Below are 26898 nucleotides of genomic sequence, written 5' to 3'. Positions count from 1 at the left end.
TCATTTTTCCACATATTTTTATAAATTTTAAAGAACCCTTCCATACTTATTTTAGAGGAAATGTAATTCCAAAATGCATGTGTTGGATGTCATTTGAAAGGGAACATGTTCTAGTTTCTGGGTTTAACATATGGCTGAAGCACAATTGTAACTACAGGGTGGGGAAGCAAAATTTACAATGAACATTTAGTTGTTTTTTCTCAGCAGGCACTACGTCAATTGTTTTGAAACCAAACATATATTGATGTCATAATCATACCTAACACTATTATCCATACCTTTTCAGAAACTTTTGCCCATATGAGTAATCAGGAAAGCAAACGTCAAAGAGTGTGTGATTTGCTGAATGCACTCGTCACACCAAAGGAGATTTCAAAAATAGTTGGAGTGTCCATAAAGACTGTTTATAATGGAAAGAAGAGAATGACTATGAGCAAAACTATTATGAGAAAGTCTGGAAGTGGAGGAAGCAACAAAAAACGTGCCAAAGCTTTTATTAAAGCTCTCAAATCCAAAATCCTAAAGGATCCAACCAAATCCATGAGAAAAATGGCAATTGAACTTGAGGTAGACAACAAGACCGTTAGAAATGCAGTAAAATATGATTTGAAATTAAAATCTTACACAAGAACACCAAAACACTTGTTGACAACAGCTATGAAGGAAAAGAGATTGGAAAGGTGCAAGAAAATTATTACATGGTTCAAGAAAAAGTCCTCCATTGTAACGATCTTTTCAGATGAAAAGATTTTCACTGTCACTGCTGTTCTGAACCGCAGAAATGACAGATTTATTGCAAAATCTCCCTTGGTGTGACGAGTGCATTCAGCAAATCACACACTGATGTTTGCTTTCCTGATTACTCATATGGGCAAAAGTTTCTGAAAAGGTATGGATAATAGTGTTAGGTATGATTATGACATCAATATATGTTTGTTTCAAAACAATTGACGTAGTGCCTGCTGAGAAAAAACAACTAAATGTTCATTGTAAATTTTACTTCCCCACCCTGTATATCAGTTTAATCATGACTTAAATGTAAACCTTACTATGAATTCGGTTGCCAATTATATGGTGGTTGTTAACGTTTATATTTTACCAGATATTCTGAACACTGTGCAAAATTACACAATATAATCCAAGTGCTGTGTGGATGACATGAACTTGGTTTCCCAGTCACGAGCGCTGAACATAAATCTTGACAGTTTTTTTTTTTTTTCAGTGGTTGTTTAGCCATCTGCATCATGTGACTGTGTTGAAACTCAGCGTTATGACAATGACGTATTGCCTTGTTAACAAGACCAGAAATATACATAATTGCCATAATCAGATGAGTCAGTTCTGATGCTTCGGCATGTTTTTACTTTTATTATCTGCTCTCTGATCTGTGTAAACCTATAGCCCTACAGACTTTTTTCAATATTAGATGGTGTAGTTTTGTAGTCTACGCCACACAATGACATTTATGATCTGAACAACAGGGACCTCACTGCATGTCATTCCAATTTTTACCCTGTTTACAAAATAATCTTCTCGAAATACAGTGAGCTAATCTGAGTTTGTTAGACTGGAGATTGGATGTTGTTACCTCCGCCAAGGAGGTTATGTTGGTTTGTCTGTCTGTCTGTCAGTGTGCAAGATAACTCAAAAAGTTATTTATTTATTGTTCATTTGCATGTATACAAGACAATAAAAACACAATAATAATAACAGTAAAAGACATGCTGGGGAAGCCAAAAAACAAAGTGGTTTATCATGGGCCTCCCCAAAGACTTGAAAATAAAAAAGTATTTACAATGCCTAATATGATATACTATCATAAATAAACAAAATTAATTAAAAGAAGGAAATAAGTTAAAAAAAAACAAACAAACCAACAAGCAAAACTAAATACAACGTAAGCAGTGCACGTAGAAATAAATAAGAATTGACAAAACTATGAAACGAAATTCAGAATGAAACTAATAAGTTATCTAACTAAGAAAAATGATAAATGAATCAAGAAGAGCAAACAGATCAGGTGAAAGTAGTGCTTGGATGTTGTATGAAATCCAGTTTTAAAAGTTTTTTGAATCTGGGTAAGAGCACACAGGTTTGCTGTGACTGGGTTAAATTGTTCCATATGATGGGGCCCCTATACAGTATTGTAAATTGTTATGGATGGATTTGGATGAAAATTTCAGGAAATGTTGATACTGGCACAAGGAACAAATGATTAAAGTGGGGGTGGGGGGGCACTGATCTGCCTTGGCGGAGGTCTGCGCTCTCCGAGTGCTTTTCTAGTTAGTTAAGTAACTTTTTATTCAATAAATTGTTTGTACTAGTGAGCACAGGCCAGCTGGTCACAAGTAGCAATTCAGGCTGCCCAATTTAATGCCTGAATAAAAACATCAGCCTGTAATCCCATATTCACAACAGACTGCAAGTTTAAGTCTCATATTTAGGAGGATTGAGGGTAAATCTATGTCCAGAAATGGAAAAAAAAAATACACAGTTTTTTTATGATGATATATTTGATTTAGTGACAGTGTATAAGGTGAAAGTTGAAAATTTCAACTTTTTGGTATTTTTTAATTTAAGTTTTTAAGTTAACTCATTTGCTAATCCCAATAGAGTGGTATAAGGTGTCTGCATTTTATACTTCCACCTCACAGCGAGAAAAGTACAGGTTTGACTCTCAGTTCTGTGTTGAGTTTACCTATTTTCTGTGCAGGTTCCTCAGCGCCTTCAATAGTAGCTCACACTCCTAATGTGCTAATAGCAGATGCTAATGTTAATGCTAGGTACTGTGTTTATTAGGATGGGTATTTATCCTATTACTGTGTATCTGTTTTTATCAGGGGTAAGGCTAATGCTAATGTCAGTGCTAGGTACTGTGTGTATTAGATGGGTATTTATCCTATTACTGTCTACCCGTTTTTAATCAGGGCTAAGGCTAACGCTAATCTTAATGCTAGGTACTGTGTTTATTAGATGGGTATTTATCCTATTACTGTGTATCTGTTTTTATCAGGGCTAAGGCTAATGCTAATGTTAATGCTAGGTACTGTGTGTATTAGGATGACTATTCATCTTATTTCTGTGTATCTGTTCTTATTAGGGCTAATGCTAATGTCAATGCTAGGTACTGTGTGTATTAGATGGGTATTTATCCTATTACTGTGTACCCATTTTTAATCAGGGCTCAGACAAATGCTAATGTTAATGCTAGGTACTGTGTGTATTAGATGGATATTTATCCTATTACTGTGTATCTGTTTTTATCAGGGCTAATGCTAATGTCAATGCTAGGTACTGTGTGTATTAGATGGATATTTATCCTATTACTGTGTATCTGTTTTTATCAGGGCTAATGCTAATGTTTATGCTAGGTACTGTGTTTTTTAGTGTGAGTATTTATCCTATTTTATGTTTATGCATTTGGCAGACGCTTTTTATTTCTGTGTATTTGTTTTTATCAGGACTTAGGCTAATGCTAATGTTAATGCTAGGTACTGTGTGCATTAGTGTGGGTATTTATCCTATTACTGTCTATCTGTTTTTAACAGGGCTAATGCTAATATTAATGCTAGGTACTGTGTTTATTAGATGGGTATTTATCCTATTACTGTGTATCTGTTTTTATCAGCGCTAAGACTAATGCTAATGTTAATGCTAGGTACTGTGTGTATTAGGATGACTATTTATCTTATTTCTGTGTATCTGTTTTTATTAGATGGGTATTTATCCTATTTCTGTGTATCTGTTTTTATCAGGGCTAAGGCTAATGCTAATGTTAATGCTAGGTACTGAGTATATTAGGATGACTATCTCATTTCTGTGTATCTGTTTTTATTAGGGCTAATGCTAATGTCAATGCTAGGTACTGTGTGTATTTATCCTATTGCTGTGTATTTGTTTTTATCAGGGCTTAGGCTAATGCTAATGTGAATGCTAGGTAAAGTGTGTATTAGTGTGGGTGTTTATCCTATGACTGTGTATCTGTTTTTATCAGTTTTAGCATATCTTGTATTTGTATCTACGACTTTGTACAGCACTTAAGGCATTTTATGTTGTTTTGAACGTGCTATATAAGTAAACTTGACTTTTACCTTTTTAAAAAACAACACAAAAGCAGACTGAAAAATTAATAGTCTATGCATTTTTTCTGATAACCAAGCAAATGTATTCAAAAGTCAAAACTGCACTTATAATATTTGCCAGCTACAACTGCAATAAGAGTTTTCATCAAATTGTGCAGTTCTAGTGCCAACCGTCTCTTTCCGTATTGTACAGATGAGCACTTTTTGGTTCAACTGCTTTGTATGAATGCGTGGAGTCTGATGATATTGCATTGTGCTCCCCTTAATCCAATACAATTACAGGAAATGCTTATTTAGCTCAAGTGCATTCTGTTACAAACAACATAAAGGAGAGCAGAATGACTTCCTTAACTACTTTCCTTATCTGATCATTGTGTGAGCTCTGTTACCTGAGCGTCTTTGAGACTCTTTTGTTTCCACATATCTAATAATCTTTTCTCTTCCTCTGTTGCAGTTGAAAGAGAAGTGGTTCAGAAGAGGACCTTCACCAGATGGATGAATCTACATTTGGAAAAGGTTAGTTCATTGCTTCATGAAGTGGTGGCTGTGCAGGCGGAGGCAGTAATCATGGTTTCCACACTCAGTTATTACAGTGCTGCACAGTGAGCTGTAATTGACTACCTGGCTGGGCAGTTTATTTTATTACCACTCCACCCGAAACCCAGGACAGCTTGGTGTTTACCGCTGATCGTGTCCTCAGACTTGCAGGTCTTGAAAGCCTTAAAAAGTATGGAATTTTGAAACGTTGTTTTGTAGACCTTGAAAAATCTGGAATTTTGTGTGAAAGTCTTAATAGAGTATGGAAAAAAAGTTTCTCTCATATTTATTCTGAATTTTGGAGTATGTACAAAGGCACATCATTTTATAAGATAAGAAATAATATTTTGCTAACTGGTCGGTATTGGATTGATTCCAGTGAAACTTGTTTGTGATATCCATGCACTTTCATATGTTTTGAAAATGTTTCTCAGTAAAACATAGTTTATTGTGAATTATGCCTTCATTCATTCATACATTTATTAAAATTAACTTTTCTATTACACACAACAGGTACAGTCTCAACCAGAAAAGAAGGCACGCAAGTATAAAAGTGCATGAAGTGAAGGTCTGGGGGAAAAAAATAGCAGTTTTGAAAAAGTCTGGAATTTTTATTTGTATAAAGTAGTGCTGTCAAACAATTATATTTTTTAATCAGATTAATCACAGGGTTGCTGTGGATTAATTTTTCATTAATCATGATTAAATGTCATTCATTTTTTTATCTATATTAAATGCATTTCATTTTGCATGAGCAAATAGACTCAAGAAAGAAGGGAATATATATATATATGCACTTAACCTGTTTATTAAACACCTTCAACAATTTCAACAAAACAACCTGAAACAACTGTTTCATCTTGGGGTTTTTTGTCCTCATATTTCCATCCAGAGGGCCAACGTGCTGTTTAGTGTCTTCCGTCTTTATGGGTTGGTTCTGCTGCCTGTCACTACCGGATCAACTGCCCATTTGTTCATGTGTGACAGTAACTCTACTTGGACAAATTGCCCCAAATGTGTTGCCAGAGACATTTAAAGTAATTCCGCGCTGCAGATGGGTTAATTGTGTTAAAATTTTTACTCTGATTAATCATAATGATGGATTAATCTGCATTACCGTATTAATTTTGACAGCCCTAGTATGAAAAGCAAGCACCCTGTTTATTCTCGTTCCATCAGTGGTACATTCATTCATTTATTCATTTTCTGAACCCGCTTTATCCTCACTAGGGTCACGGGGGTCGCTTGGAGCCTATCCCAGCTACATAGGGGCGAAGGCAGGGTACACCCTGGATAAGTCGCCAGTTCATCGCAGGGCCCAGTGGTACATGGTAGAATGAAATACAGTTACCCAGGTGTTGGTTTTTGTAACATGAAAAAGATATTCATTCATTCATTTTCTGAACCCGCTTTATCCTCACTAGGGTCATGGGGGTCGCTTGGAGCCTATCCCAGCTACTTAAGGGCAAAGTCGGGGTACACCCTGGACATGTTGCCAGTTCATCGCAGAGCTGACAAGATAGATGAAAAAGATAAAAGGATAAAATATAAAATAATATATATAAAATGTAAATAGGACTGAATAAAAACAACTGTAAAAATAATGCAAAAACTACTGTAAATTATGCAAAAACTACAGTAAAATATGCAAAAAAAAAAAGGAAAAGAAGCAAAACATAATGTATAATACTGTATGTCATGATGCCCCACCTCCAGTTCGGCCTAGTGAATGTGATCTTTACTGCTGCAGAGACACGTGCTGGATGTAAACAGTTGCAGTCTCTCCACCTCACTGTGAATTATACATGTGGTGTGTGTGGAATTGCCTGTGTGCAACATCAAATTTTCATTAGGCTGCAAAGCACTAACCTGAGCGAACAGTGCAGATGTAACAGTTCAAAACGTCCCAAAGTTCTCATTTTCCTCTCTACAACACCCAGTGAGCGTGGTGCATGTGAACACCGGCTGGGGAAATCTGAGCAGAGGAGGGACGCCCTCAGCTCACCAATAAAAACCCTCTCCACGTATCCATTAACGGATATCACCACACTCTGCACTACCTCAGGCTATACCCAACACTAATATGTTTTAGTTGTAGAACACATAATTTATGTTGTGTTATAGTGTTTAATCTGTCTTTTCAACCCGGTGTTGGAAGCACTGCAGATGCTGTTTTAGTTTTTGGAGATTCCCAGGTCGTGTAGTAAAGCGAACAGACAAAACAGAGACTTGATGACACAAACACCCACATTTACTACCTGACTGATGTCTTACCATTCACCTCTGACTCAGTATCAGTCACTATCCGTCTGTCATTTATTTATTCACATGAATTTACTCAAAAAATAGTCTGAATTACAGCTGCACAATATTGGAAAAAGCTGACATTGCAAAATTTTTTTAACCCTGCGATATGCAGGGTGTCCCATAAGTCTCCATACATAGGTAAAATAAACGTTTCTTGACATAAACCATTTTTATTTATATAATATGCTCTATATGACTGCCATTTTGTCGGGAACACATTTCAATGCGTGTCCTCCACTGCTGAAGAACTATAAAGAAGAAATATAAAGAAATACATGTTAGAACCATATGTATTATGTCTCCTATGTATGGAGACTTATGGGACACCCTGTATATTGCGATATGAAAAAATACTCAGTATATAATAGCTGTGTGGTGCCGACATAAATGGTCAAATGAATTAGTTGTGTTACCTCTCATTGTGGCAACAGGTGCATTAAGGCAATGTTGATGCAGAACACATGTTTGAGTGTCATCCTTCTTGTAGCCAAAATGATTCCAGATAACTGATGTTGCTTTTCTTTTTGGCACCAAGCCTTCATTTACAGTGATTTTCTCTGGTTCGTTGCTCATTTTTTAATGTTGTTACCAGCGACTCACTCCAAACTGATTAAGAATGATTGTGATTGGTGGATTACTGCATGCAGCGTGTGTCAGGTACCCTTGAAATTAGATGAGAATGCATTGAGTTTGTTTGCCTCCTACGTCGCAGGACCTGCAATGTGACTATAGCACAAACGTACATTATGATGACAATACTCAAACGATATATTGTACAGCTCTAATCTGAATATTTATGATGTACTTAGGTTAAATTGGATTGCAGTGCACTCAGCTCTGCATGCTTAGGTCCACAACAAACCCCACCAGAGTTCAGCTCCCTCTCCCTCAATGTAAAAAAAACCCCTCAGTTTCATCTCCCGATAAAAGAAATAAGCTATGAAGTTGAATAAGGGTAAGACAACCCAAAGACTCACCTTAATTGGCTACATGAGATTGTCAGGTGTCATGTCATAACGCCTTCTATGATTCTAGTGTCTCAGCACATCAACATCAGTGCACCGCTCATCTAAACCATGATCTCTTCTAAACAGATCCTAGAATTCTACAGCCTACAGCGGGGTTTGACCCACACTTTTTCAGCTTGTGAACTACTTTTAAAATGACCGAAATACCAAATGACCAAAATAATCTACCACCACTATATATAAATACATACATAATCGGACAGCTCATTATGTATTATTATGACCACATTTATCAGCGGTGGGATAGCTCAGAAGGTCATGATACAGACTGCTCTGTAGGAAACCAGGGCTTGAATCCCAGTAGGAGTATAAACCAAACCCGTTTACCCATGCCAGTTTTAGTTTATTTTTAGTCCAGCGGCCCAAGGGTCCGATGGAGTATTGTTTTCAGTTGTCGTCTGTCTGTAAACAATTTTTCAAGAATCTTCTTCTCCAAAACCGCCATCCAGAATCAATTGAAATTCAAAGCAGAGGTTGCTTGGGGCAAGGTCTACCATGTTTGTTGAAAGAATTGAGAAATATTGATTTTTGACTTTTTTTTCTGAATTTTTAATTTGTAAAAATCTCCACGGGTTTATAATGGGGCACATTTCAAAGTGCTATAAGTTGAAAACAGTTTAAGATATTGATATAATTACTATTGGCAAAAGATAGGAAGTCACATATGGGCTTTCATTTGGTGCCATGACCTTTGACGCTGAGTGACCTTGAAAGGTCAATTAATGTCTTTAAATATGCCGTTGGACTACAGGACCCTAGGTCCTATTTTTCCATGCATTGACCGTACGCCGTATTCTGACAGTCGGAAATTGAACTGTATGAGGCATAGAGTACTGTTCAATATATCTGCTGTACTGCATTTTATCTTCTTCTTCAGGTCCCATTGGAATGAGATAATCAAAATTAATACCACTTTGTCTGTCAGTGGCTACAATGTTATGGCTGATTGGTGTAAATCATATGATTTCATATGAAGTATCTCCAACTCATAATTGTGAAAATAAATTAATTGATTTCATTTGTCTTTATTTTATCAGTACAACAGTATATTAGAACTGAAGGTGGTGTAAGGGAAGTGTGTGGAAACTAACCATTCACTTAGAAAAAATATTAATTACAAGAAAAAATTGCGAATTTCAGATTTTATGATCTTGTAAATCTGAGTTCATTCTCATAAATTTACCATTTTATTAGCAGGACTAAAATCAACTAATTCCAACATTAATCTTGAAAATTCTAGCTTTTATCACTATATTACTCCTTTTCTCTTGCTCAATGTAAGTTTGCGTCTAAAGTATAAAATGTAGAATTATAAAAATCAAAACAAAATAAAACAGAAAAATACTATATGAAAAATAACATTATCATAGATTCAAGGTGACTTCTTACAAACTAAACCTACCTAAATCTGATTTTGTTTAGGGGTTAAATCCCAGTCTTCTGTCTGAAATCCAGTCCTTGGATCAGACTACAACAGTTGTAACTGCACATTCAGATGCCGTGAACTCTGACCTTTCATCTCTGAGTTCACACTGACACTGTGGGTGTTCCTGTGGACTCTGGCTTCCCTCCTGATCCTCTTCGGGTTAGTCAGGGCGAGATGAGTCTGAATGTCTGATGCAGCCTTTTGTTTTGTCTCGCACAATAAGCCTGTCTTCTCTTACTCACTGTTTGGCCCACCGTCAAATGTCTGACCCAGTAATTGACAATCATACATTTGTCTTCTGTCATCTTGGAAAGTTCCAGCCACTCTCCTCCACTTCTGCCACCATTCTGCATGTTTGGAGAAGTTCACAAATGAAGGCCTCTAATATCTTGTTGCCGCTGACTGATTTTTTTTTTTTTTTTGGGAAGCAAAATGTGTATGGTTGTCACTTCTCTCATCTGAATACACTGACATTCTTAGATTAGATGGAACATTATTGATCCTTTGGGTAGAGCCCTCTGGAAATTGAGGTTCCAATAGTAGCGTAAACACCGAGTGTGCACACAAGAAATAGCACAAGAAAATAGCAAAACAATAATTACAGAAAACAGTGAAGAACTGCAGTTGCACATTGGAAAGTCCTAGTAGAAACAGGTGGCAAAGTAGTAGTAATAATGATAAGTAGCTTATTATGCAATGATATTATAATATATAGTATGCACAATATGGTTCTGACATTGACAGATAAATTGGTATTGATTTTGCTGATCTCATTGCAATGGTCAGTAGGTGGATATATTAGATAAAAAGTGACCATTTGGACCTTGAAGTCAATGTTTTAGAAACAGCAAAAATGGCAGAGTATGGATCTGAGCAACTTTGACAAGGGTGAAATTGTGATGTTAAATCACTGGGTCAGATCATCTCCTGGTCTTGTTATGTTCTCAAACCTACCAACGTATCTAAAAAAACAACCTCATCTCAACCAGTGAAGCATCTATGGGATCAGAACTTTATCTAATATTGTCTAATATTGCGTGGTTTTAGTTATAGTTTAGTTTCCCTGACCTGAGGCCCAGACTCCACCAGACCTCTGAAGGTGTGTGTGATATCTGAACCAAGACGTTAGCAGCAGATCCCTGAAGTCCTGGAAGTAGAGGTGGACTTCCATGGATCGGGTTTATTTGTCCAACACCTCCCACAGATGATCAATGGTCCTGGGATTGTGATGTCCTTCCTTAGTCCATTAATGGTTGGTACTAACCACTGCAAGGCAAGGCAAGGCAAGTTTATTTGTATAGCACATTTCAGCAACAAGGCAATTCAAGGTGCCTCACACAGGACATTGAAATACAACGACAAGGGAAAAAGAAACACATTTAAAACATTATAAAAGAAACTTGTAAAACGTGATTAAAAACAGCAAGTAAGAAAACAACACATAAAACCCAAAAATATAAAAACACACATTAAAATAAGAGTTGCAGTGCAGAGTTTTGAAAGAGAATATAAAATTTAAAAAGTAAAAAGCCTTTTAGTCAAAAGCAGCAGTGAACAGGTGAGTCTTTAACCCTGACTTAAAAAAATTCAGACTCAGCAGACCTGATATTTTCTGGTAGTTTGTTCCAGATAAACGGAGCATAGAAACTGAACGCTGATTCTCCATGTTTAGTTGTGACTTTGGGAACACAGAGCAGACCAGCACCAGACCACCTGAGTGGTCTGGATGGTTCATACTGGACTAGAAGGTCTCTGATGGATTTTGGGCCTAAACTATTCAGTGCTTTATATGCTAGCAAGAGAATTTTAAAGTCTGTTCTCTGAGAAACAGGGAGCCAGTGTAGAGACCTCAGAACGAGACTGATGTGGTCCACTCTCTTGGTCTTAGTGAGGACTCGAGCAGCAGCATTCTGGATCAGCTGCAGTTGTCTGATGGACTTTTTAGGCAGAGCAGAGAAGATACTGTTACAGTAGTTAACTGCAGACCACGAACACGCAACAAAACCTGCTGTTGTGAAGATGCTCTGACCCAGTCATCACCATTACAATATGGACCTGGTCTAAGTTACTCAGTTCCTTGTGTTGGTAATTTTTCTGCTTCCAACACATCAGCTTCAATGACTCAGTGTTCACATGCTGCCTAATATATCCAATCCATTGAAAGGTCCCATTTGAATGAAATAATCGATATTATTACCATTTCTCCTGTCAGTGGTCACTAGAAGATGTTTCAATGTTTTCGAAGATCAGTGTACATGAGAATCCCTGTAGTTGGTGTGTGTATGTGTTTGTCAGTTTTATTTTAATGTATTTTTTCCAGGGAGAGTTGATAAAACCTCTGTACTGACAAAGCTGTTTAGTGCAGAATTCATGCTCGAAGGTCTGCTCGATGGAAATGTTGGCATAACAGCGACCCCCGATTATCCCCCTCATGTTCTCTGCTAAATAGATTACTGGAAAATCTTCCATCACATTGCACCTAATGGCCCATATCCAATCATTTAATCCGCCCATCCTCAAATTTCCTGCCATAATTATTTGCTAATCACAAATACTGCAGGAGACTTTCCTCGGTAAATCAACACTCGGGGCACACTGGAGTGTTATTAGGGGTTATACAACATGTAATAATGACAAATGCCCATGACAGATTCTGTGATTAACAGCAGCAGATCGGTGCTGAAGCCATCGTAAGTACATAGAATATGATAGTTGGTAGGTTTGTAATCAAATGAATATGTTACTGCGTTTGATGAAGTTGACAGTTTTACTTATACAGTAAACTAGCATTTAGCATTAGCTCACCCATGACTCCCTTGCTGTGCCACAGTTCCACCCTTTTAATCCAAAATAGAGAGCTGAAGTCCCGCCCCTTCCTGTCTGCCCATGGGACCTAAAATATGATTGGTTATCAATGGCCCATTTCAGTTGTGCTATTGACAACGTGTATGATGTGTGTGAAATAATAATTTCAAGAGTCACTTTGTAAAAATCTAATGCTCCCTGTGTCTCATCCCCAGTGTAACCCTCCAGTCGAGGTCCATGACCTTTTCCGGGACATCCAGGATGGACACATCCTCATGGCGCTGCTGGAGGAACTATCCGGCTGCAAACTGGTCAGACTTACTTTTTTTCAGAGGTTATTTATGGTGATACATGTAGTAGTTGCTGCTGTTTTAACATGGAATATTCTTTTTCTTCCTTTGATCTTTTAGCTTCATGGGTTCAAGAAGTCCTCCCATCGAATTTTCAGACTCAACAACATCGCCAAGGTCTTGTCTTTTCTAGAAGAGAGAAATGTAAGTGTAGCAACCAGTTATCACAAAGACAGGCCTTTCTACTTGCTGAATAGACCATGGGTGTCCAACATGCAGCCCACGGCCCTCCAAAGGGTTGAAATTGGCCCATAGGATGAATTTGCCAAACATTACACAACAGACATCAACAGTGAAGGGTGTCACTGAGCCTTGACAAGTTTTGATCATAAAGTTAAATACTATATTTTTCAGTTCCAGATACCCGATACTAAATATTTTGTAGATCTACTGGGATCTGTAAGTTGCATAATATTGTTAAAATTGGATTTATTTTTCTTAAGAAATTTCAGGTTGTTCATGGTTGTTTATAGTATTCACATTTTTTAAAGAATAGTTTGCAGATGTAAACATTTTCGAAATGTAATTGAAGTTTTTCATTTTTATTATTTTACTGGTCCAGCCCACTTGAGATTATATTGGGTTGTATATGAGTTTGACATTCCTGTTTTAGGTGGAATATCAAATATCAAATCTCATAAAAGTGCCTTTACCAAAATTAGGGCCACAGAGCAGTCTTTATTGCCTATTTCCTACATAAAATGCATGACAATAATATCCATCCATCCATTTTTTGAACCACTTGAATGAATGTATGAATTAATTATTAGGTCTGTAATGGTACACGTACCGAACCGAACCGTTTTGGTACGCACCTGTTCGGTTCGGTACACAGCTGTGCTGAAATGGCACAGTATGTTGAGAAGAGGAAAAAGGAACGAAAGACGTTGTTCCATGCGGAACTTTAAATCTGCGCAAGTTCCACACGGACATATTGGAGGAGTGCACATTGACCCGAAATATGAAATAGCAGCTGTTATAAGGTTAAAAAAAAAACAACAAATATGATGTCAACCTTGAAGGAAAAGACTGAAGACCCTCCGCCATCATTACAGTCCAGTGTGGATCAGTTCAGGTCCCACTGAAAGACAACAACAAGGAAAGAGACGCTGATAAGACGAACGTTGTTTGGCCCCTATGAACTATGGTAGTTCTAAAACACTTACACTAGCTCTGTCTGTCTGTCTCTCTCTCTCACACACACACACACACACACACACACACGCTGTATAATAGAGGAATAGAACCTGACAGTTGGACGTTGAAAATATGTAAAGTTTCACTTTTGTTTCACGCCAGTGTTAGTTATGGACCACACCTCCAAGTATATAAGTGCCCCCCCCCCTCCCCAGCTTCGACAAATAATAAATAAATAAATACATACATACCCCCACCCCCCCGTGTTTTGGACAAATTGCACCCTGCACACACAGACACAAATACACATAGTGGTGTAAACAGTTTGTTAGCTGCCCTAAAATAAATAATTTGGTTAATTTTGTCAGTGTTGCTCTTCAGTTTGTTAAAAAGAGAATATGAGTTTGCCCTCTTGTTAATGTTGTACTTCATGTGGAATATTTTTATTTTAATGCAGAATGTGAACTGACAGAACTGTGATTTGATTTTTGTTGTTTGTTCAAAACAACAAAAAATTTTTCAGGGAAAAATGCAATACTAACGTTTAAAATACATTTAGTAATATTTTATTTATTTTATTTTCTGTTTGATTTATAGCAACAGAATTACATTATTCCTGTTTTTCTATATTCTATTGTCTCAAAAAATTGGGGGGAAAACGTTCAAAAATTCATAAATGCATTCAAGACATTTTGAGGGGTTTTCTTTATTCCCATACCGAACCGAAAAAACAAACGAACCGTGGCTTTCAAAACTGAAAACGTACCGAACCGAAAATTTTGTGTACCGTTACAGGCCTAATATTTGCTGATGCCTATCTTTGCCAGGACTCCTCTGTAAAAGAGGTTCTTAATCTCAATAGGATATTTCTGGTTAAATAAAAATAAAAACACTAAACTAAAGTAACTAAACTGAACTAAAATGAGTTGGCCAGCCCTGATTTAGTCTGTATGTGTGTGTGTGTGTGTGTGTCCTCAGGTTAAACTGGTGAGCATTGATGCTGCTGACGTTGCCGATGGAAACTCCTCCATCATCCTGGGGCTCATCTGGAACATCATCCTCTTCTTCCAGGTAATCTCATTTCCCCAGCTCCTCTTTTGATCCATCTTCGTCTTCAAACCCTCTTCATCCGCTCTCATCTGTTCTCTGAAGTTCAATCTCAGCTTTCTTTTTTTCCTCCGTCTCGTTTAACTAAAAATGAGGTCAAGAGTGAGAAGAAAGCGTCTGCTTCTCAGCGTATGCACTTTCCATTCACCAAAGCCCATCAAAGTGCTTCTCGCTCAGTTATTTATGTAATTCCCACTTTGGCTGAGTGCTCTGGACAGACACCACAAAGAAAACATCATCTCCGTACTTCACACAGACTGTCCAATCATTCTGTGGTGTTCTGCTCTGTATCAGTCTGCTGGGACATAGGGTCGATGACCAACATGTTGTTACAGTAATCTGTTCTAGACTTTTCACTTCAGATTTTTGATCCTGGAGTCTTATGTTTTAGGGAAAGATCTTTTATCCGCTGTTCTGTCAGCTGAAAACAGACCTGAACCACAGAGTTTATGACAGTTATTGTGGAGAAAACTTGAAATATTCAGCAAAATTTCATATTTAAAGTTGAAGGACTCACAATGGTGGACATACTAAAAATATAGATTTTTGATGTATTTTGTTTGTAAGTTAGGACTTTGCAGCATCCATATTTTGATAAATGTTAAAGCATTAAGTCTCAAATGATTGTGGTTTACAGTGACTTTAATGCAGGGTGTTGTTAGGCCCAATGCAAAGAACCGTAAGTGTAACTAATTTTTTTTAACACTTGCTTCTTTATTGTTTCATGTAGCAGATATGGACATACAGATGGGAAAACAAAAAAAAGAAAGAAATACAAACCTCAAAAGAAAAAGAATGTAGTGGATTATCATGTCTCTACAGTATGCTCCAGTGTTGTTATTAATAAGATCATCCTTATCCTGTCGCATTATTCATTTTTTATAACTTTGACACCAATTTTACACCAAATTCTAAATTTATTGCAGGATTTAATCTAAAATTTGCAATAATTACCCCTAATTAGTAATTTTTGGTCTAGATCAGGGGTGTCAAACATGTGGCCCGGGGGCCAAAACCGGCCCGCCAAAGGTTCGAGTCTGGCCCGCGGGATGAATTTGCAAAGCACAAAAATTACACTTCAGATATTAACAATCAAGGATGTCGAACTCGTTTTAGTTCAGGTTCCACATACAGAAAAACATGATCTCAACTAAAATAATTGCATAATAACCTATAAATAATGACTCCAAATTTTCTTAGTTTAATGCGAAAAACATAATATTACATTACACCTATAAATAATGACAACTCCAAATTTTTGTCGTTGTTTTAGTGTAAAAACTTACATTAAATTATGAAAATATTAACATTTACAAACTTTCTTTTAACAATAAAATGTGAAAAACCTGACATTTTGAAAGGGAAATTTTAACACTATTCTTCTTGTTATTAAATATTTTGTGCCTTTGTAGATCCAATCTGTAATATGAATGTATAAATGGTAATTTGAGGTGTGATATTGTTAAAATTGCACTTATTTTTCTCAAGAAATTTCAGTTTTTTCAGGTTATTCACGTCATTTTTGTTTGAATAGTTTGTAAATGTACATATTTTTTATAATTTTATTTTATTTCCACTAAAACAAAGAGAGAAATTTGGAGTCATCATTATTTACAGGTTATTATGCTATTATTTTACTGGTTCTGCCCACTTGAGATCAATTTGGGCTTAATGTGGCCCCTGAACTAAAATGAGTTTGACACCCCTGGTCTAGATAGTAGTAGTATTGTACTACAAAGCCAAAATTACTACATGAATTGTCTAAATAGTTATTGATATATATCCACCACAGTTACATTTTACATTAAGTTGTCGTAAATCAATCATTTGGTAGCTTTATAGGGAGAGGCTTTTGGACGCTATGTTAAAAAACATGTTTATGATTTAAAGTTGTGGTTTTTGGGGGCATTGTTTTTTTTTTTTGTTTTTTTTTTATTACAAATTTTACAGTATACAGAACAAACAAATAAAGAAAAAACAGACCACAACAGTTAGATCTAGGTTCAACCTTTAGACAAATAAAATACAGACAGGTTCAGGACAACTTTGGCAAAAAAGTTCAAATATGCATATTTAAGTAGAAGATCATAAAGGGTTACAGGATTTCTTTGATTAACATAAATATCCCATTTTTCCCAAATATTTTTTACATTTGTCAGTAGTGTGTGATTGAAGTTGTGTTTAAGCTACAAATCGGTTGTAATTTATGTTTCTCACTCATTAATCCAATCAGACACATTTAAGTCTTTTTTGGAGGAAATAATCACAGTTAGTTTTATAATAATTCATGCATGAAAGTGTTGGTTTTTTTTTTTTTACCCGTAGCAAGTTTCATTAGGATTTTCTTGTGAGATTTCGATCGACAAAACACTTGAACTTTTCGCGTCTGCGTCCAGATTAAAGAGCTGACTGGGAACATCAGAAGTCAGTTCCCGTCATGTTCCAGCCTGTCGTCCATCCCCACCAGCTCCGACTCCGACGCCTCTTTCTCCAGCACACCGTCCGACGAGAGGCAGTCGACATCCAACCCCATGCGGGAACACAGCAAGGCCATCAAGAAGCTTCTGCAGTGGGTTCAGAGGAGGACACGCAAGTGAGTGTGATCGACCGTTTTCTAAAGGGGATGATGGGAAACGGGAGTGTCTCGTCAGATTCTCCTGATCGTTGAACTTTGGCTTTAAGGGTCTGGTTTAGACCAGCTCTAAATTTAAATGTCATAACATAACTTTTGCTATGATATGCTATATAAATAAAAATTGATTGATTGATTGACAGGGTTCCCATGGGGTCTTAAAAACTGTTAAAAGTCTTGAATTTACAAATCTGCATTTAATACCTTAAAAAAGTCTATAAAAGGTTTTAAATTTGTTATGGTAGGTCTTTGGTTATGTTGCCATGAACTTGTTTGCTGTATTGTGTTTAAATGTGTTGAAGCTGCAAAGAAAGTAACATTAATCGACTCAGATCCACCCGTTCCAACCCGACACTTTATACTGAAATTAGGAATCAATTATCACTAACTTTGCAGCCCCCGGTGAGAAACATTCAGTTCAACACACCTGTAGTTGAGAAAGCTGACTTTGGGAAGTTAAAGGGACGGCTCGTAAGCAAAAAGTAAAAATGTGGAAGTGCATATTTAATAATACCTGGTTGAAGAAATGATCATTCTCCACCTGGTTGATACGAGTGAAGGGGAACATGTTTGAAGCTCAGTGTGCAAGAGATTGAGCTCATTGATAAGGAGATTTTGGAGAAGAGAGCAGAGCTCAGACACTGACTTTTAACTTGATTTGTTTTATGGTGTTCACTTTATCATTTTAACGTTATTACCCCTTGGCCAAAATAGCTGTCCGTTTGTCTGTCTGTCCATTCAGTGATGTAATCACATTATCTGAAGAATGTACTGACATATCTGCACCAAATTGATACTGTGGACACATCTTGGCATAGAGCAGAAGCCTATTGAAAATCAGTGACCTTGACCTATTTTTTCAAGGTCAAATGGCCTTGTGCAGTTATAATATCTGAGTACAGTCTACTCTCGTTAAACCGCCCGCCGTTATACCGCCATTTCCGCCTATCGCCATCCGCCAACCCAGTTCCATGTACAAACAACGCTTATACCATTGATTTCCTGACCGTTATACCGCCAGCGTGATTGCCATCGAGTACACATAAATTTTAACAATGCACTGAAACAAACGCACCAGACGCTGATCGCGACAAGCTACGAGTAGGTCTACGGAACGGCCACCGTTCATTTATCGCAGAACACTCAGTAGGTCAGGATGTCGGGAAGAGGACGTGGGATTAAGCCAAAGCCTCAAGATGATGGGGTGTCATTTCCTGACACGGTAAAATAATGCTTAAAATGTTTCCCCACTTTAAATGATCCCTTACAACATAACAGAATCAAGATTTATTTAGAAACGCAATTAGAACGGGTTAACGGAGGCAGCATAGACATCATATAGTAAAGACATGCACATTATGGACGCAACCCGTTGTAACGCCATTTTCGCTATACCGCCAATTTGGCCGGGAACGGAAGTTGGCGGTATAATGAGAGTAGACTGTACTTTCAAATATAAATATGTATGTAATAAGTTTTACACAAAGACAATCTAATCGAAATTATAGGGCAGTAACTTTCAACACAGAATCTTGAACTATTTTTGGCTGAGGGGTGTTAAAAGTCCACAGCACGTTACGTTCTTTGTTATTGTAGAGGGATCTGTGTTTTGTGATCATGTAAGGAACGGCACAGTATGTACTTCCACAATCAAGCAGTTTTAGTGAAGCACACCATCATACTCTACACACACACAAAATCTAGGAGTCACATATTTTTGTCGGTATGGCTGTGATCTAAGTAGTCTTCAGAAGGTTTTAAAAAGCCTCAAATTGAACTTGTAGAAACCTGTTGGAATCATTGATTGATTGGTTGATTGATTGAACGTGTTGTGTCGTAGGTATGGCGTAGCAGTGCAGGACTTCGGGAAGAGCTGGACGAGTGGTCTGGCATTTCTGGCTGTGATTAAGTCCATCGATTCAAGTCTGGTGGACATGAGGAAGGCCCTGCTCAGGAGCCCCAGAGAGAATCTGGAGGATGCCTTCAGGATAGCCCACTACAGCCTGGGTATCCCACGTCTGCTGGAGCCTGAGGGTAACACGACTTCTATATATACAATAGATTTATCTAACTTCATCAATCAATTACATTTAGCAGAGGGGCTTTTTCTCTACTTAAGATCCTGTGAATTCATTAGTCTGTGTTGTATTTCCCCTGAAGTAATAAGTGACTTTTTATGTAATGTAAAGCCTTAGTAATAACAATCACTAACATCAAATTGTTTCCACTGCTTTAGAGTCTGAGCTTGAGGGTAAAAACGTGAAAGGAATTCACATGAAACTACTTAAAGTTTTACTTTTACTATAAACAGTACTGAGCAGAAGTCTCAATCCACCTTTAGTTTTGTTGTTGTTGCAGGTTTGAAATGATCATACATATTTATTTCTCATTTTCTTTTCTTCAGATACAAGAAAATACAGGAAATGTGTGCTCAGCTTTAAAATTCACACAATAAACTGAACTAAATGGGTTGTAAAGGTTAAAGTCATTATTTAGTCAGAAACATCTGACATGTATTAAATGAACCCTGGCATAAAACAGCAGAAAATTAATGTGATAAAGCTCATATTGTCTGAACAAAAGGGTTAATGATGTGTTAAATGCAAAGGTAGGTCACACTAAATATGACCACTTTGGTTTACAGAAGCTGGTTTTACCCTGAAACTGTTGTTTTTAGTGCTGTTCATACCTCACATGAGTCCAGATTGTAAGTCTTTCAAACATACAAAAAGTAAGACAAACAATGAGACATATAACAGAGGTATAAGACGCCACAAAAGACAAATTAATTAATTAATCGATTAATTAAAATTAAAGGGTTCCACTATGTAATTACCCAATCACTTTGTACACAGCATACTTCATCCAGAGCCAAGGTGCATTGTCAGCTGTTCTACCTAAGAAATAAAAGGATGCCATACCACATTAAACTTCCCCATTGATCCATTCAATGTGTATTTAATCTTTTTAGTTTTAAGGAAAAACATGACATCACATATCCATCTGCCAAAGTCCAGATTGTATCTTAATACACAGACTGACAAATGCTTATGTGTGGTTATTAGAACTGTACTAAACCAACAAACCTAATATTGGCCTTGGACTTTTGCTCAGTACTGTATATCTGCATATAGTGTATGTTTTTAACAATGTCAGCAAGGTCATTAGATGCAATTATTATGCATTTACATCTGAGTTAATAGCTCAAAGTGGTGCCCTCATTCACATTATTCATATTATATTTTTATTAAGATAGTTATAGAGAGCTTAAAGTAGCTTTTAAATATAATGTTTTTTTCTAGCTTTCGACCTTTCCCATGTAAATGCTTATTGTTGTTGCAGTCTCTAAGATTAGAAATGCAGACTACTTGCACTAAAAAGCCTACATCAGGGTAATCTGCAGGCGAGTCCCCTGAAGTTCTGCAAATAAGCATAACTTTTACATTTTCAAATAATTTCCACTGCTTGTTGTTTGTGTGGAGCAGAGCTATTGTGGCTCAGTTTTTCATAACAACAAAAACTAAATGCTCCAGTAGTTCTTTTTCACTTTCTGTCTTCAAACTTAATCTTTCAAACACAGACAAACTCAGCTATGATTCATTTACTTTATACATTCCCCAACAACTTTTCTTTAATCACTTTTATAATTTCAGAAATGAGGCAGAAAAAATGAGGCTTTCTGCTGAGTCTCACAGATCCAACCATAGACTAATTAGTTATAGAAAATGTCAAGATGTTGATTTTGATGTTGATTGAAGTTGGTGATTTTTGCTCCTTGTTGCTCTCATGGTGTTCATTAAGGTAAACATTTAGATTATAACCGTAAAAGTTTCTCAGGAGAAAATACAAGAAGGAAACATAAACAGGAGAATGTTTCATGTAACTTGTCTGATAATAGTATAACAACAGTCAGTCTGGTTAGTTCAGTCACCAAAATATCAGCTTTATGTTACAAAGTGCATATCTGAGAAGGGCTTATGAATGTTTTGCATAGTTTCCATGGTAACTGTGATCTAATTTTTATCTGCCTAGATATGGCTATTAACGCTCCCGATGATCAGTCCATAATTATGTATGTGTCACAGTTCCTGGAGCACTTCCCTGGCATTGAGGAGGTAAGAATCCCCATCAGTGCAACATGACTCACATCCTTTCTTAATGACATTTTAACAAAAGTTCTAAAGCGGCATTTTTTTCCCCATCTGTGTTCCCGTCTTAGCCGGAGGAACCCTGCCAGTTGATTGAACGCAGCGTTTCAATGGGCCGACTCAACTTCCGTGACAGCGACTACCTGAGGAACGGAGCCCACCACCGGAGCAGAGTCCGGGAGAGGTCCTACATGTTCCAGAAGGACAGCTCTGCGCCTCCACCCAAAATTTTAATTTCGTCCGTGTCGGAGGACCGGGGCACCGTGACGCCCAGGTTCAGGCCCGCTGCAGCTCGATCATGGTCCACTGAAGACTTCCTGGCCGATTCCCCAGAGGAGAACACCACTAGTGTGGTCAAGGATCAGAGTAAACCTGGTACTCCAGTTGTCAGAGACTCGGACTCGCCTCAGCTCTGCCACACCCACTCACCGACCGATTCATCAGTGCCCGAGTCGGTGAACACGGAGTCTGTAATCGGTGACTCTGCCATCAGCTCGCCGGACTCGTGGGTGGAGAGTGAGTATGGGGTGACGCCTGAGAAGTTCTGCGAGAGTCGAAGCGACAGTTCTCTGTGTGACAGCGGAACAGCCTGGGATTTGTACCGCGCCACACCTGTGGAGATCACATCTCTGGATGACGGGTACATGCCCCCCACAGAGGACAGAATATCTGATGAACCGCAGACCTCTGAGTCATATATCGATGAAGGGATCTATTCGTTAAGCTCCTTGGAGAACGCACAGGAGAGAATCCACGGCCAATCAGACCAAAAGCCAGTGGAAGAAATAAAAGGGAAAGAAAGCCCCGAACTGAAGTCTGCGCTAAAACAGACGCCTGAAAAGGATCAAACTAAGGTCACAGAGGAAGTAAATTCTAAACAGATGGACAAAAGTATTCTTGACAAAGTACCTAGTGACCAAGAGCCCTCTTTAGGTTTCAGCGAGACCGAAGAACTTACCTCCTTAAGTGGTGAAAGTGTCCTTGAACCTAATGAAACTAACCAAAACCAGTCCAGCGCCATCACTGAAAAACCTTTACTTGACTCTTCCACTGAAGAACCAGGTATTAAGGAAGGGAGAACTTACATAGAATCAAAGGTAACTGACACTGGGGAAGCACAGGACCTTCAAGGTCAATCTAATGTTCAACCCGAAAGCCTGAGTAAGAGAGGGAATTCACAGGAAGTGGAAGTGGAAAGTGGATGTCAGGAAACAGAATCTGGTGTAGAGGAAAAACCAGGGCAGTCGAAAGATGAATCAGGGATGATTTTAAAAGATTTGGATGACAGTATTGTAGAATCACAAGACAAAGTAAGTGAAGAGGGTCTCAAAGGTCAAGAAAGCTTAGAGACTCCTGATATCATTGCAAACATAAATTCAGATACCCAAGATGACGCATCAAAAACAAATCTGGAGCCAAGTATCGGCATCAATATACCACTGATTTCCATTTCTAGTGAGCCAGAGGTACTAGAAGAGGAAGAGGAGGCAACATGTGTCACAGAAGTACAGAATCATTCCGGGGATGAAGACTCACACCGGCCAGAAGTGTCTGGAAGTAACGAGAGTGACACAAATATTACAAGTCCTCAGAATACAAATGAAGTCAGCTTTGTCTCCAATAAAGATACTGACGGTGATCTTACTGAGAGTGTTGGAATTATAACGTCAGTGCAACCTAAAGCAACAGAAAATGGACATTTGGGAGACAAAGGTGTCCAGAGTCCAGTGACTGCTGAACCAAATGGAAAGATCCTAACTGTGGATACCGACTCTTCCACTGCTTCAAAACACATGGACTTGTTTTGTACAGACGTTGGTCGAAGTTCTCCCAGTGGGGATCTGGTTGACCTCATTGAACCCATGGATCTTTTCTACCCCGATAAAGAGGAGCCCATGTTTACGGAGCCACCTGACAATGAAATGCAGAGCTGGCCCTCTGTCCTGAGTGTATCTGCTCTCCAACCAGCGCCGACTTCAGAGAGTCTGCCAGAAGAGCAGCCGTTTAACCAACAGGACGAAGACACTGGGACGAGGGTGGATTTACATCAAGGACAGGTGAAGGTAAATGCAGATCATTTCAGGTTTATTAGAGCAGTGTTTTTCAATCTTGAGGTTAGAACCCCATGTGGGGTCGTCTGGAATTCAAATGGGGTCGCCTGAAATTTCCAGGAATTGATAAAAATGTAAAAAAAAAAAAAAAAAGTTACTAATAAAAAATATCTGGTGAGTTGACAGAGACAATCACAACACATAAAAGTCATGACAAACTGTGGAGCTGAAACTGCAGCACTGTGGTTCTGTTTATCTGTCAAATGTTCACTGTGGTCAGTTTCAGATGCTGCAGCTCTTTCATAATTCATAGTTTGAGTTCTTGTTTGCTCAGTGTTAATTGTCAGCCTTGTAAATCCAAGCTGGACTAACTGTACATATCCTGACCAAGGAAAATCAAGTTCTCCCTTTGTGCAGTAATCTCAACCTGGCTTTTCTGCCTCTGTCCATAATAATATATATTATATAGACTAAATGTCATCTAAATTTAATGTTTATTTGCAACATAGTATAGCAAACTATTACATGATCAGATGTGACAACTTTGTTTCCGAAAGTATTTCCCATGCTGTCAGTAGCTGTAACCATCTCTGTTCCATGGGCTTTGGTCATCTTTTTTGCGGCTATCAACTATAAACCGCAGAAATGCGACCTATAACACATTGAAACGGCATTAAACAGTCGATCAAAGGATTAAGTTGTTTACGAAGAAAATACGTACATTTGTGTGTTTCTTTCATCACACTGCTGCACTTATTCGCTGTGTTTACCTCCATCTTGCCAACGATTCAAAGAGAATTATGGGAAATTTCTCCTACCCCTTCATTTGTAGTGTGGTCCTGAAATGTCTCCGTTTCGACAGCTATACAGCCCTCCACCTTAGCCCTTCCCCTTGGTCTAATTGAGAATTGGGACAACACCACTCCTTCATGTGTACGTGCAAAACGGAGGGGTATGGGTAAGGTGGTGGGCCAAGAGGTGAATAGGGATTCAGGCTAAGTGGCTTTGAGTTTTAGTTTGAAGAAGAAAACTTGTTGATACCATAATATAAATGTGTCTAAACAATGCGCTTCACATTTTGTTCAGAATTTGGAGACATAGCAGTGGTTAGTTGGTGGTTTTGGAAGCTGTGAGTGTGTTCCGGTTTGCGACTTCCCCTTGCTGTTGATAGTATGGAATATCAATACTACATATTAGGGCTGCACGATTTTGGCAAAAAAAAAAAATCCCGATTTTTTCCTCTAAAAATTTGATTTTCGATTTTGATTTCAATTTTTGGGTAAAACTACAAAAGACAACAGAAGTCAGCATGTCGTTTTCGTGAGCACCCAACAATGCAAGGCACTGCTCTGACCTCAAATCTGTGATGGTATCACGTGATGAACCGAAAGAAGTTTATTTTTTCTTAATTAAATCTTTATTGAATGAAGTAGAGTATACAAACAATGTATACAACAAGAAAATAACATAAGTTTGCCAGGGGGATTACACTATAATACAATGCCCAAATCAGAGCAAATACTTATGTTTTTTATACCTTTTTTATACCTGCCTTTTTGTTTCAAAATTTATCTAACAGCTTTTAAATAAAGTTCAACATCTTTCAAAAAATAAATATTTGGTTTTGTGTTACAGAACTTACATTTGTGAATGAAAAATTTAGCAAGTAAGAGGACTAAATTAATTATTAAAAACAAATATTTATTTATTTATTTATTTATTTATTTATTATTGTTATTATTATTATTATTATTATTATTATTATTATTATTATTATTATTATTATTATTATTTAAAAAAAATTCTGGGTATCTGGGCCCACAGAAGTGATACCAATGTAAGTCAGTGACAGTCATCAGTCGTGTGTGCGTGGACCACGTTAATATGAGTGATCCACATGCGGTTCTATTTAAACTGGGGGATCTGCGTGGAACAGACCGACCCAGGACACGCTGGAGGGGTTATATCTGTGGAGCTGGTGGATGTGTGTGGGCAGTGGGCTGTCTGAGCTCCTCTACTGAGGCTGATGACCCCGAGACCCGGACCCGGATCGGAAGAAGACAGTACGGTACGGATCCAGGACAACGGAAGAAGAGTGATTTGCATGCAGTTCTATTTCAGTTGCGGGATCCGTGCGTGAAGCCACGGCTTACATTGCTATAAGTACTGTGGGCTCATTAACACATTTAAAGTCCGGTCATTACACGGACTTCTGTGACAGACCGCTGTCACTGATAGAAGGAGGAGCCTACGGGAGCCCGCAAGCGCGCGGCCCGCAGACACCAGAGGGATGAAATCGATTTTACGATTTCCCTTTTTTAAAAATCGTCCTAATTAAAAAATCCGATTTCGATTTAAAATCGATTAATCGTGCAGCCCTACTACATATAAGCCCTTTAAGAGTAGATGCCACCTGTCACTTAACAAAAAAAAAACCCTTCTTAGCTGCTGTAGAAACTCTGAAATTAATGTAAAGTAATGAAAACACAATGATTTCTATTTTCATAAGATTCAACATAATTCCTGAATATTATATCCAGTATCTTTAAATACATTCCCCCTAAAAAACCCCATAAATCATACATACTGGACCTTTTCATATTAGTTATTCAGCTTATACAAAGAAACCAACACTCAACAAATTTCTTAACATTTTCATGCAGCTATCCTAATTTCTTGCTCTCCTCCCTCAAATCTTAGTAATAATTCAGATTCTGCCCTTTCAGCTGCTGGAGGACACTGAGGCCTCATTTCTGTTTCTATTTGTGACCTATTTGATGGGCTGGGTCCATGAGCCCCAACTGCAGCGGGTCAGTGTTAGCCTCCAGCACATGGAATATTTTGCTAAGTCATTTTCATTGCCTAGATTTTCTTTGTTACCAGGGGGAGTATGGAACAGTAACCCTTTAGTGGGGATGTGTTGCTTCATCTGCAGAAAAGTTACAGCAGTAAAACTTGTTCTGAACAGAGTGTTATTCTGAGCGCAGCCTCCTTTTGTCTCCTTTTGTCATTTTTCTCACAGCGTCTGTATGTGTTTAATGACCCAGCTGCCCATGTTAGAAGGAACATGACGCAATGTGACATTTCACACCTCCGCAGTATCACACCTAACACAAAGATGACCTGCTGACATTCATCATCCTCATCACACCACTGTGTTCCAGGCAGACTCTCTGACAGTGTCTGGACACGGTGGTGTTTGCACAGATTAATGCAACAAAAAATCATAGAACATTGAAACAGGATTAGAAACACTAAAAAGCAAATGTAATTTACTGGCACTGGCTA

At 37.9% G+C, this 26898-nt stretch overlaps 1 protein-coding gene across 3 annotated transcripts in view; it reads left to right on the top strand.

The window, feature by feature from the left end:
- Nucleotides 1-26898, top strand: part of clmna (calmin a) — a 113502-nt gene that overhangs the window by 72913 nt on the left and 13691 nt on the right. For 2 of the 3 annotated variants that reach the window (XM_030127391.1, XM_030127389.1), the window contains exons 2-9: nt 4537-4598; nt 12401-12496; nt 12596-12679; nt 14651-14743; nt 17176-17372; nt 19252-19445; nt 21444-21526; nt 21631-23622. In XM_030127391.1, the coding sequence (XP_029983251.1) occupies nt 4537-4598; nt 12401-12496; nt 12596-12679; nt 14651-14743; nt 17176-17372; nt 19252-19445; nt 21444-21526; nt 21631-23622 (2801 nt within the window). The remainder of the gene's footprint in view (nt 1-4536; nt 4599-12400; nt 12497-12595; nt 12680-14650; nt 14744-17175; nt 17373-19251; nt 19446-21443; nt 21527-21630; nt 23623-26898) is intronic. The other variant, XM_030127392.1, reaches the window with a different exon arrangement.

The sequence above is a fragment of the Sphaeramia orbicularis genome, chromosome 22 (genome assembly GCF_902148855.1).
Source record: "Sphaeramia orbicularis chromosome 22, fSphaOr1.1, whole genome shotgun sequence".
Taxonomy (NCBI): domain Eukaryota; kingdom Metazoa; phylum Chordata; class Actinopteri; order Kurtiformes; family Apogonidae; genus Sphaeramia; species Sphaeramia orbicularis.
Note: the sequence above shows the minus strand (reverse complement) of the source record. Positions and strands in the feature narration are given on the sequence as shown.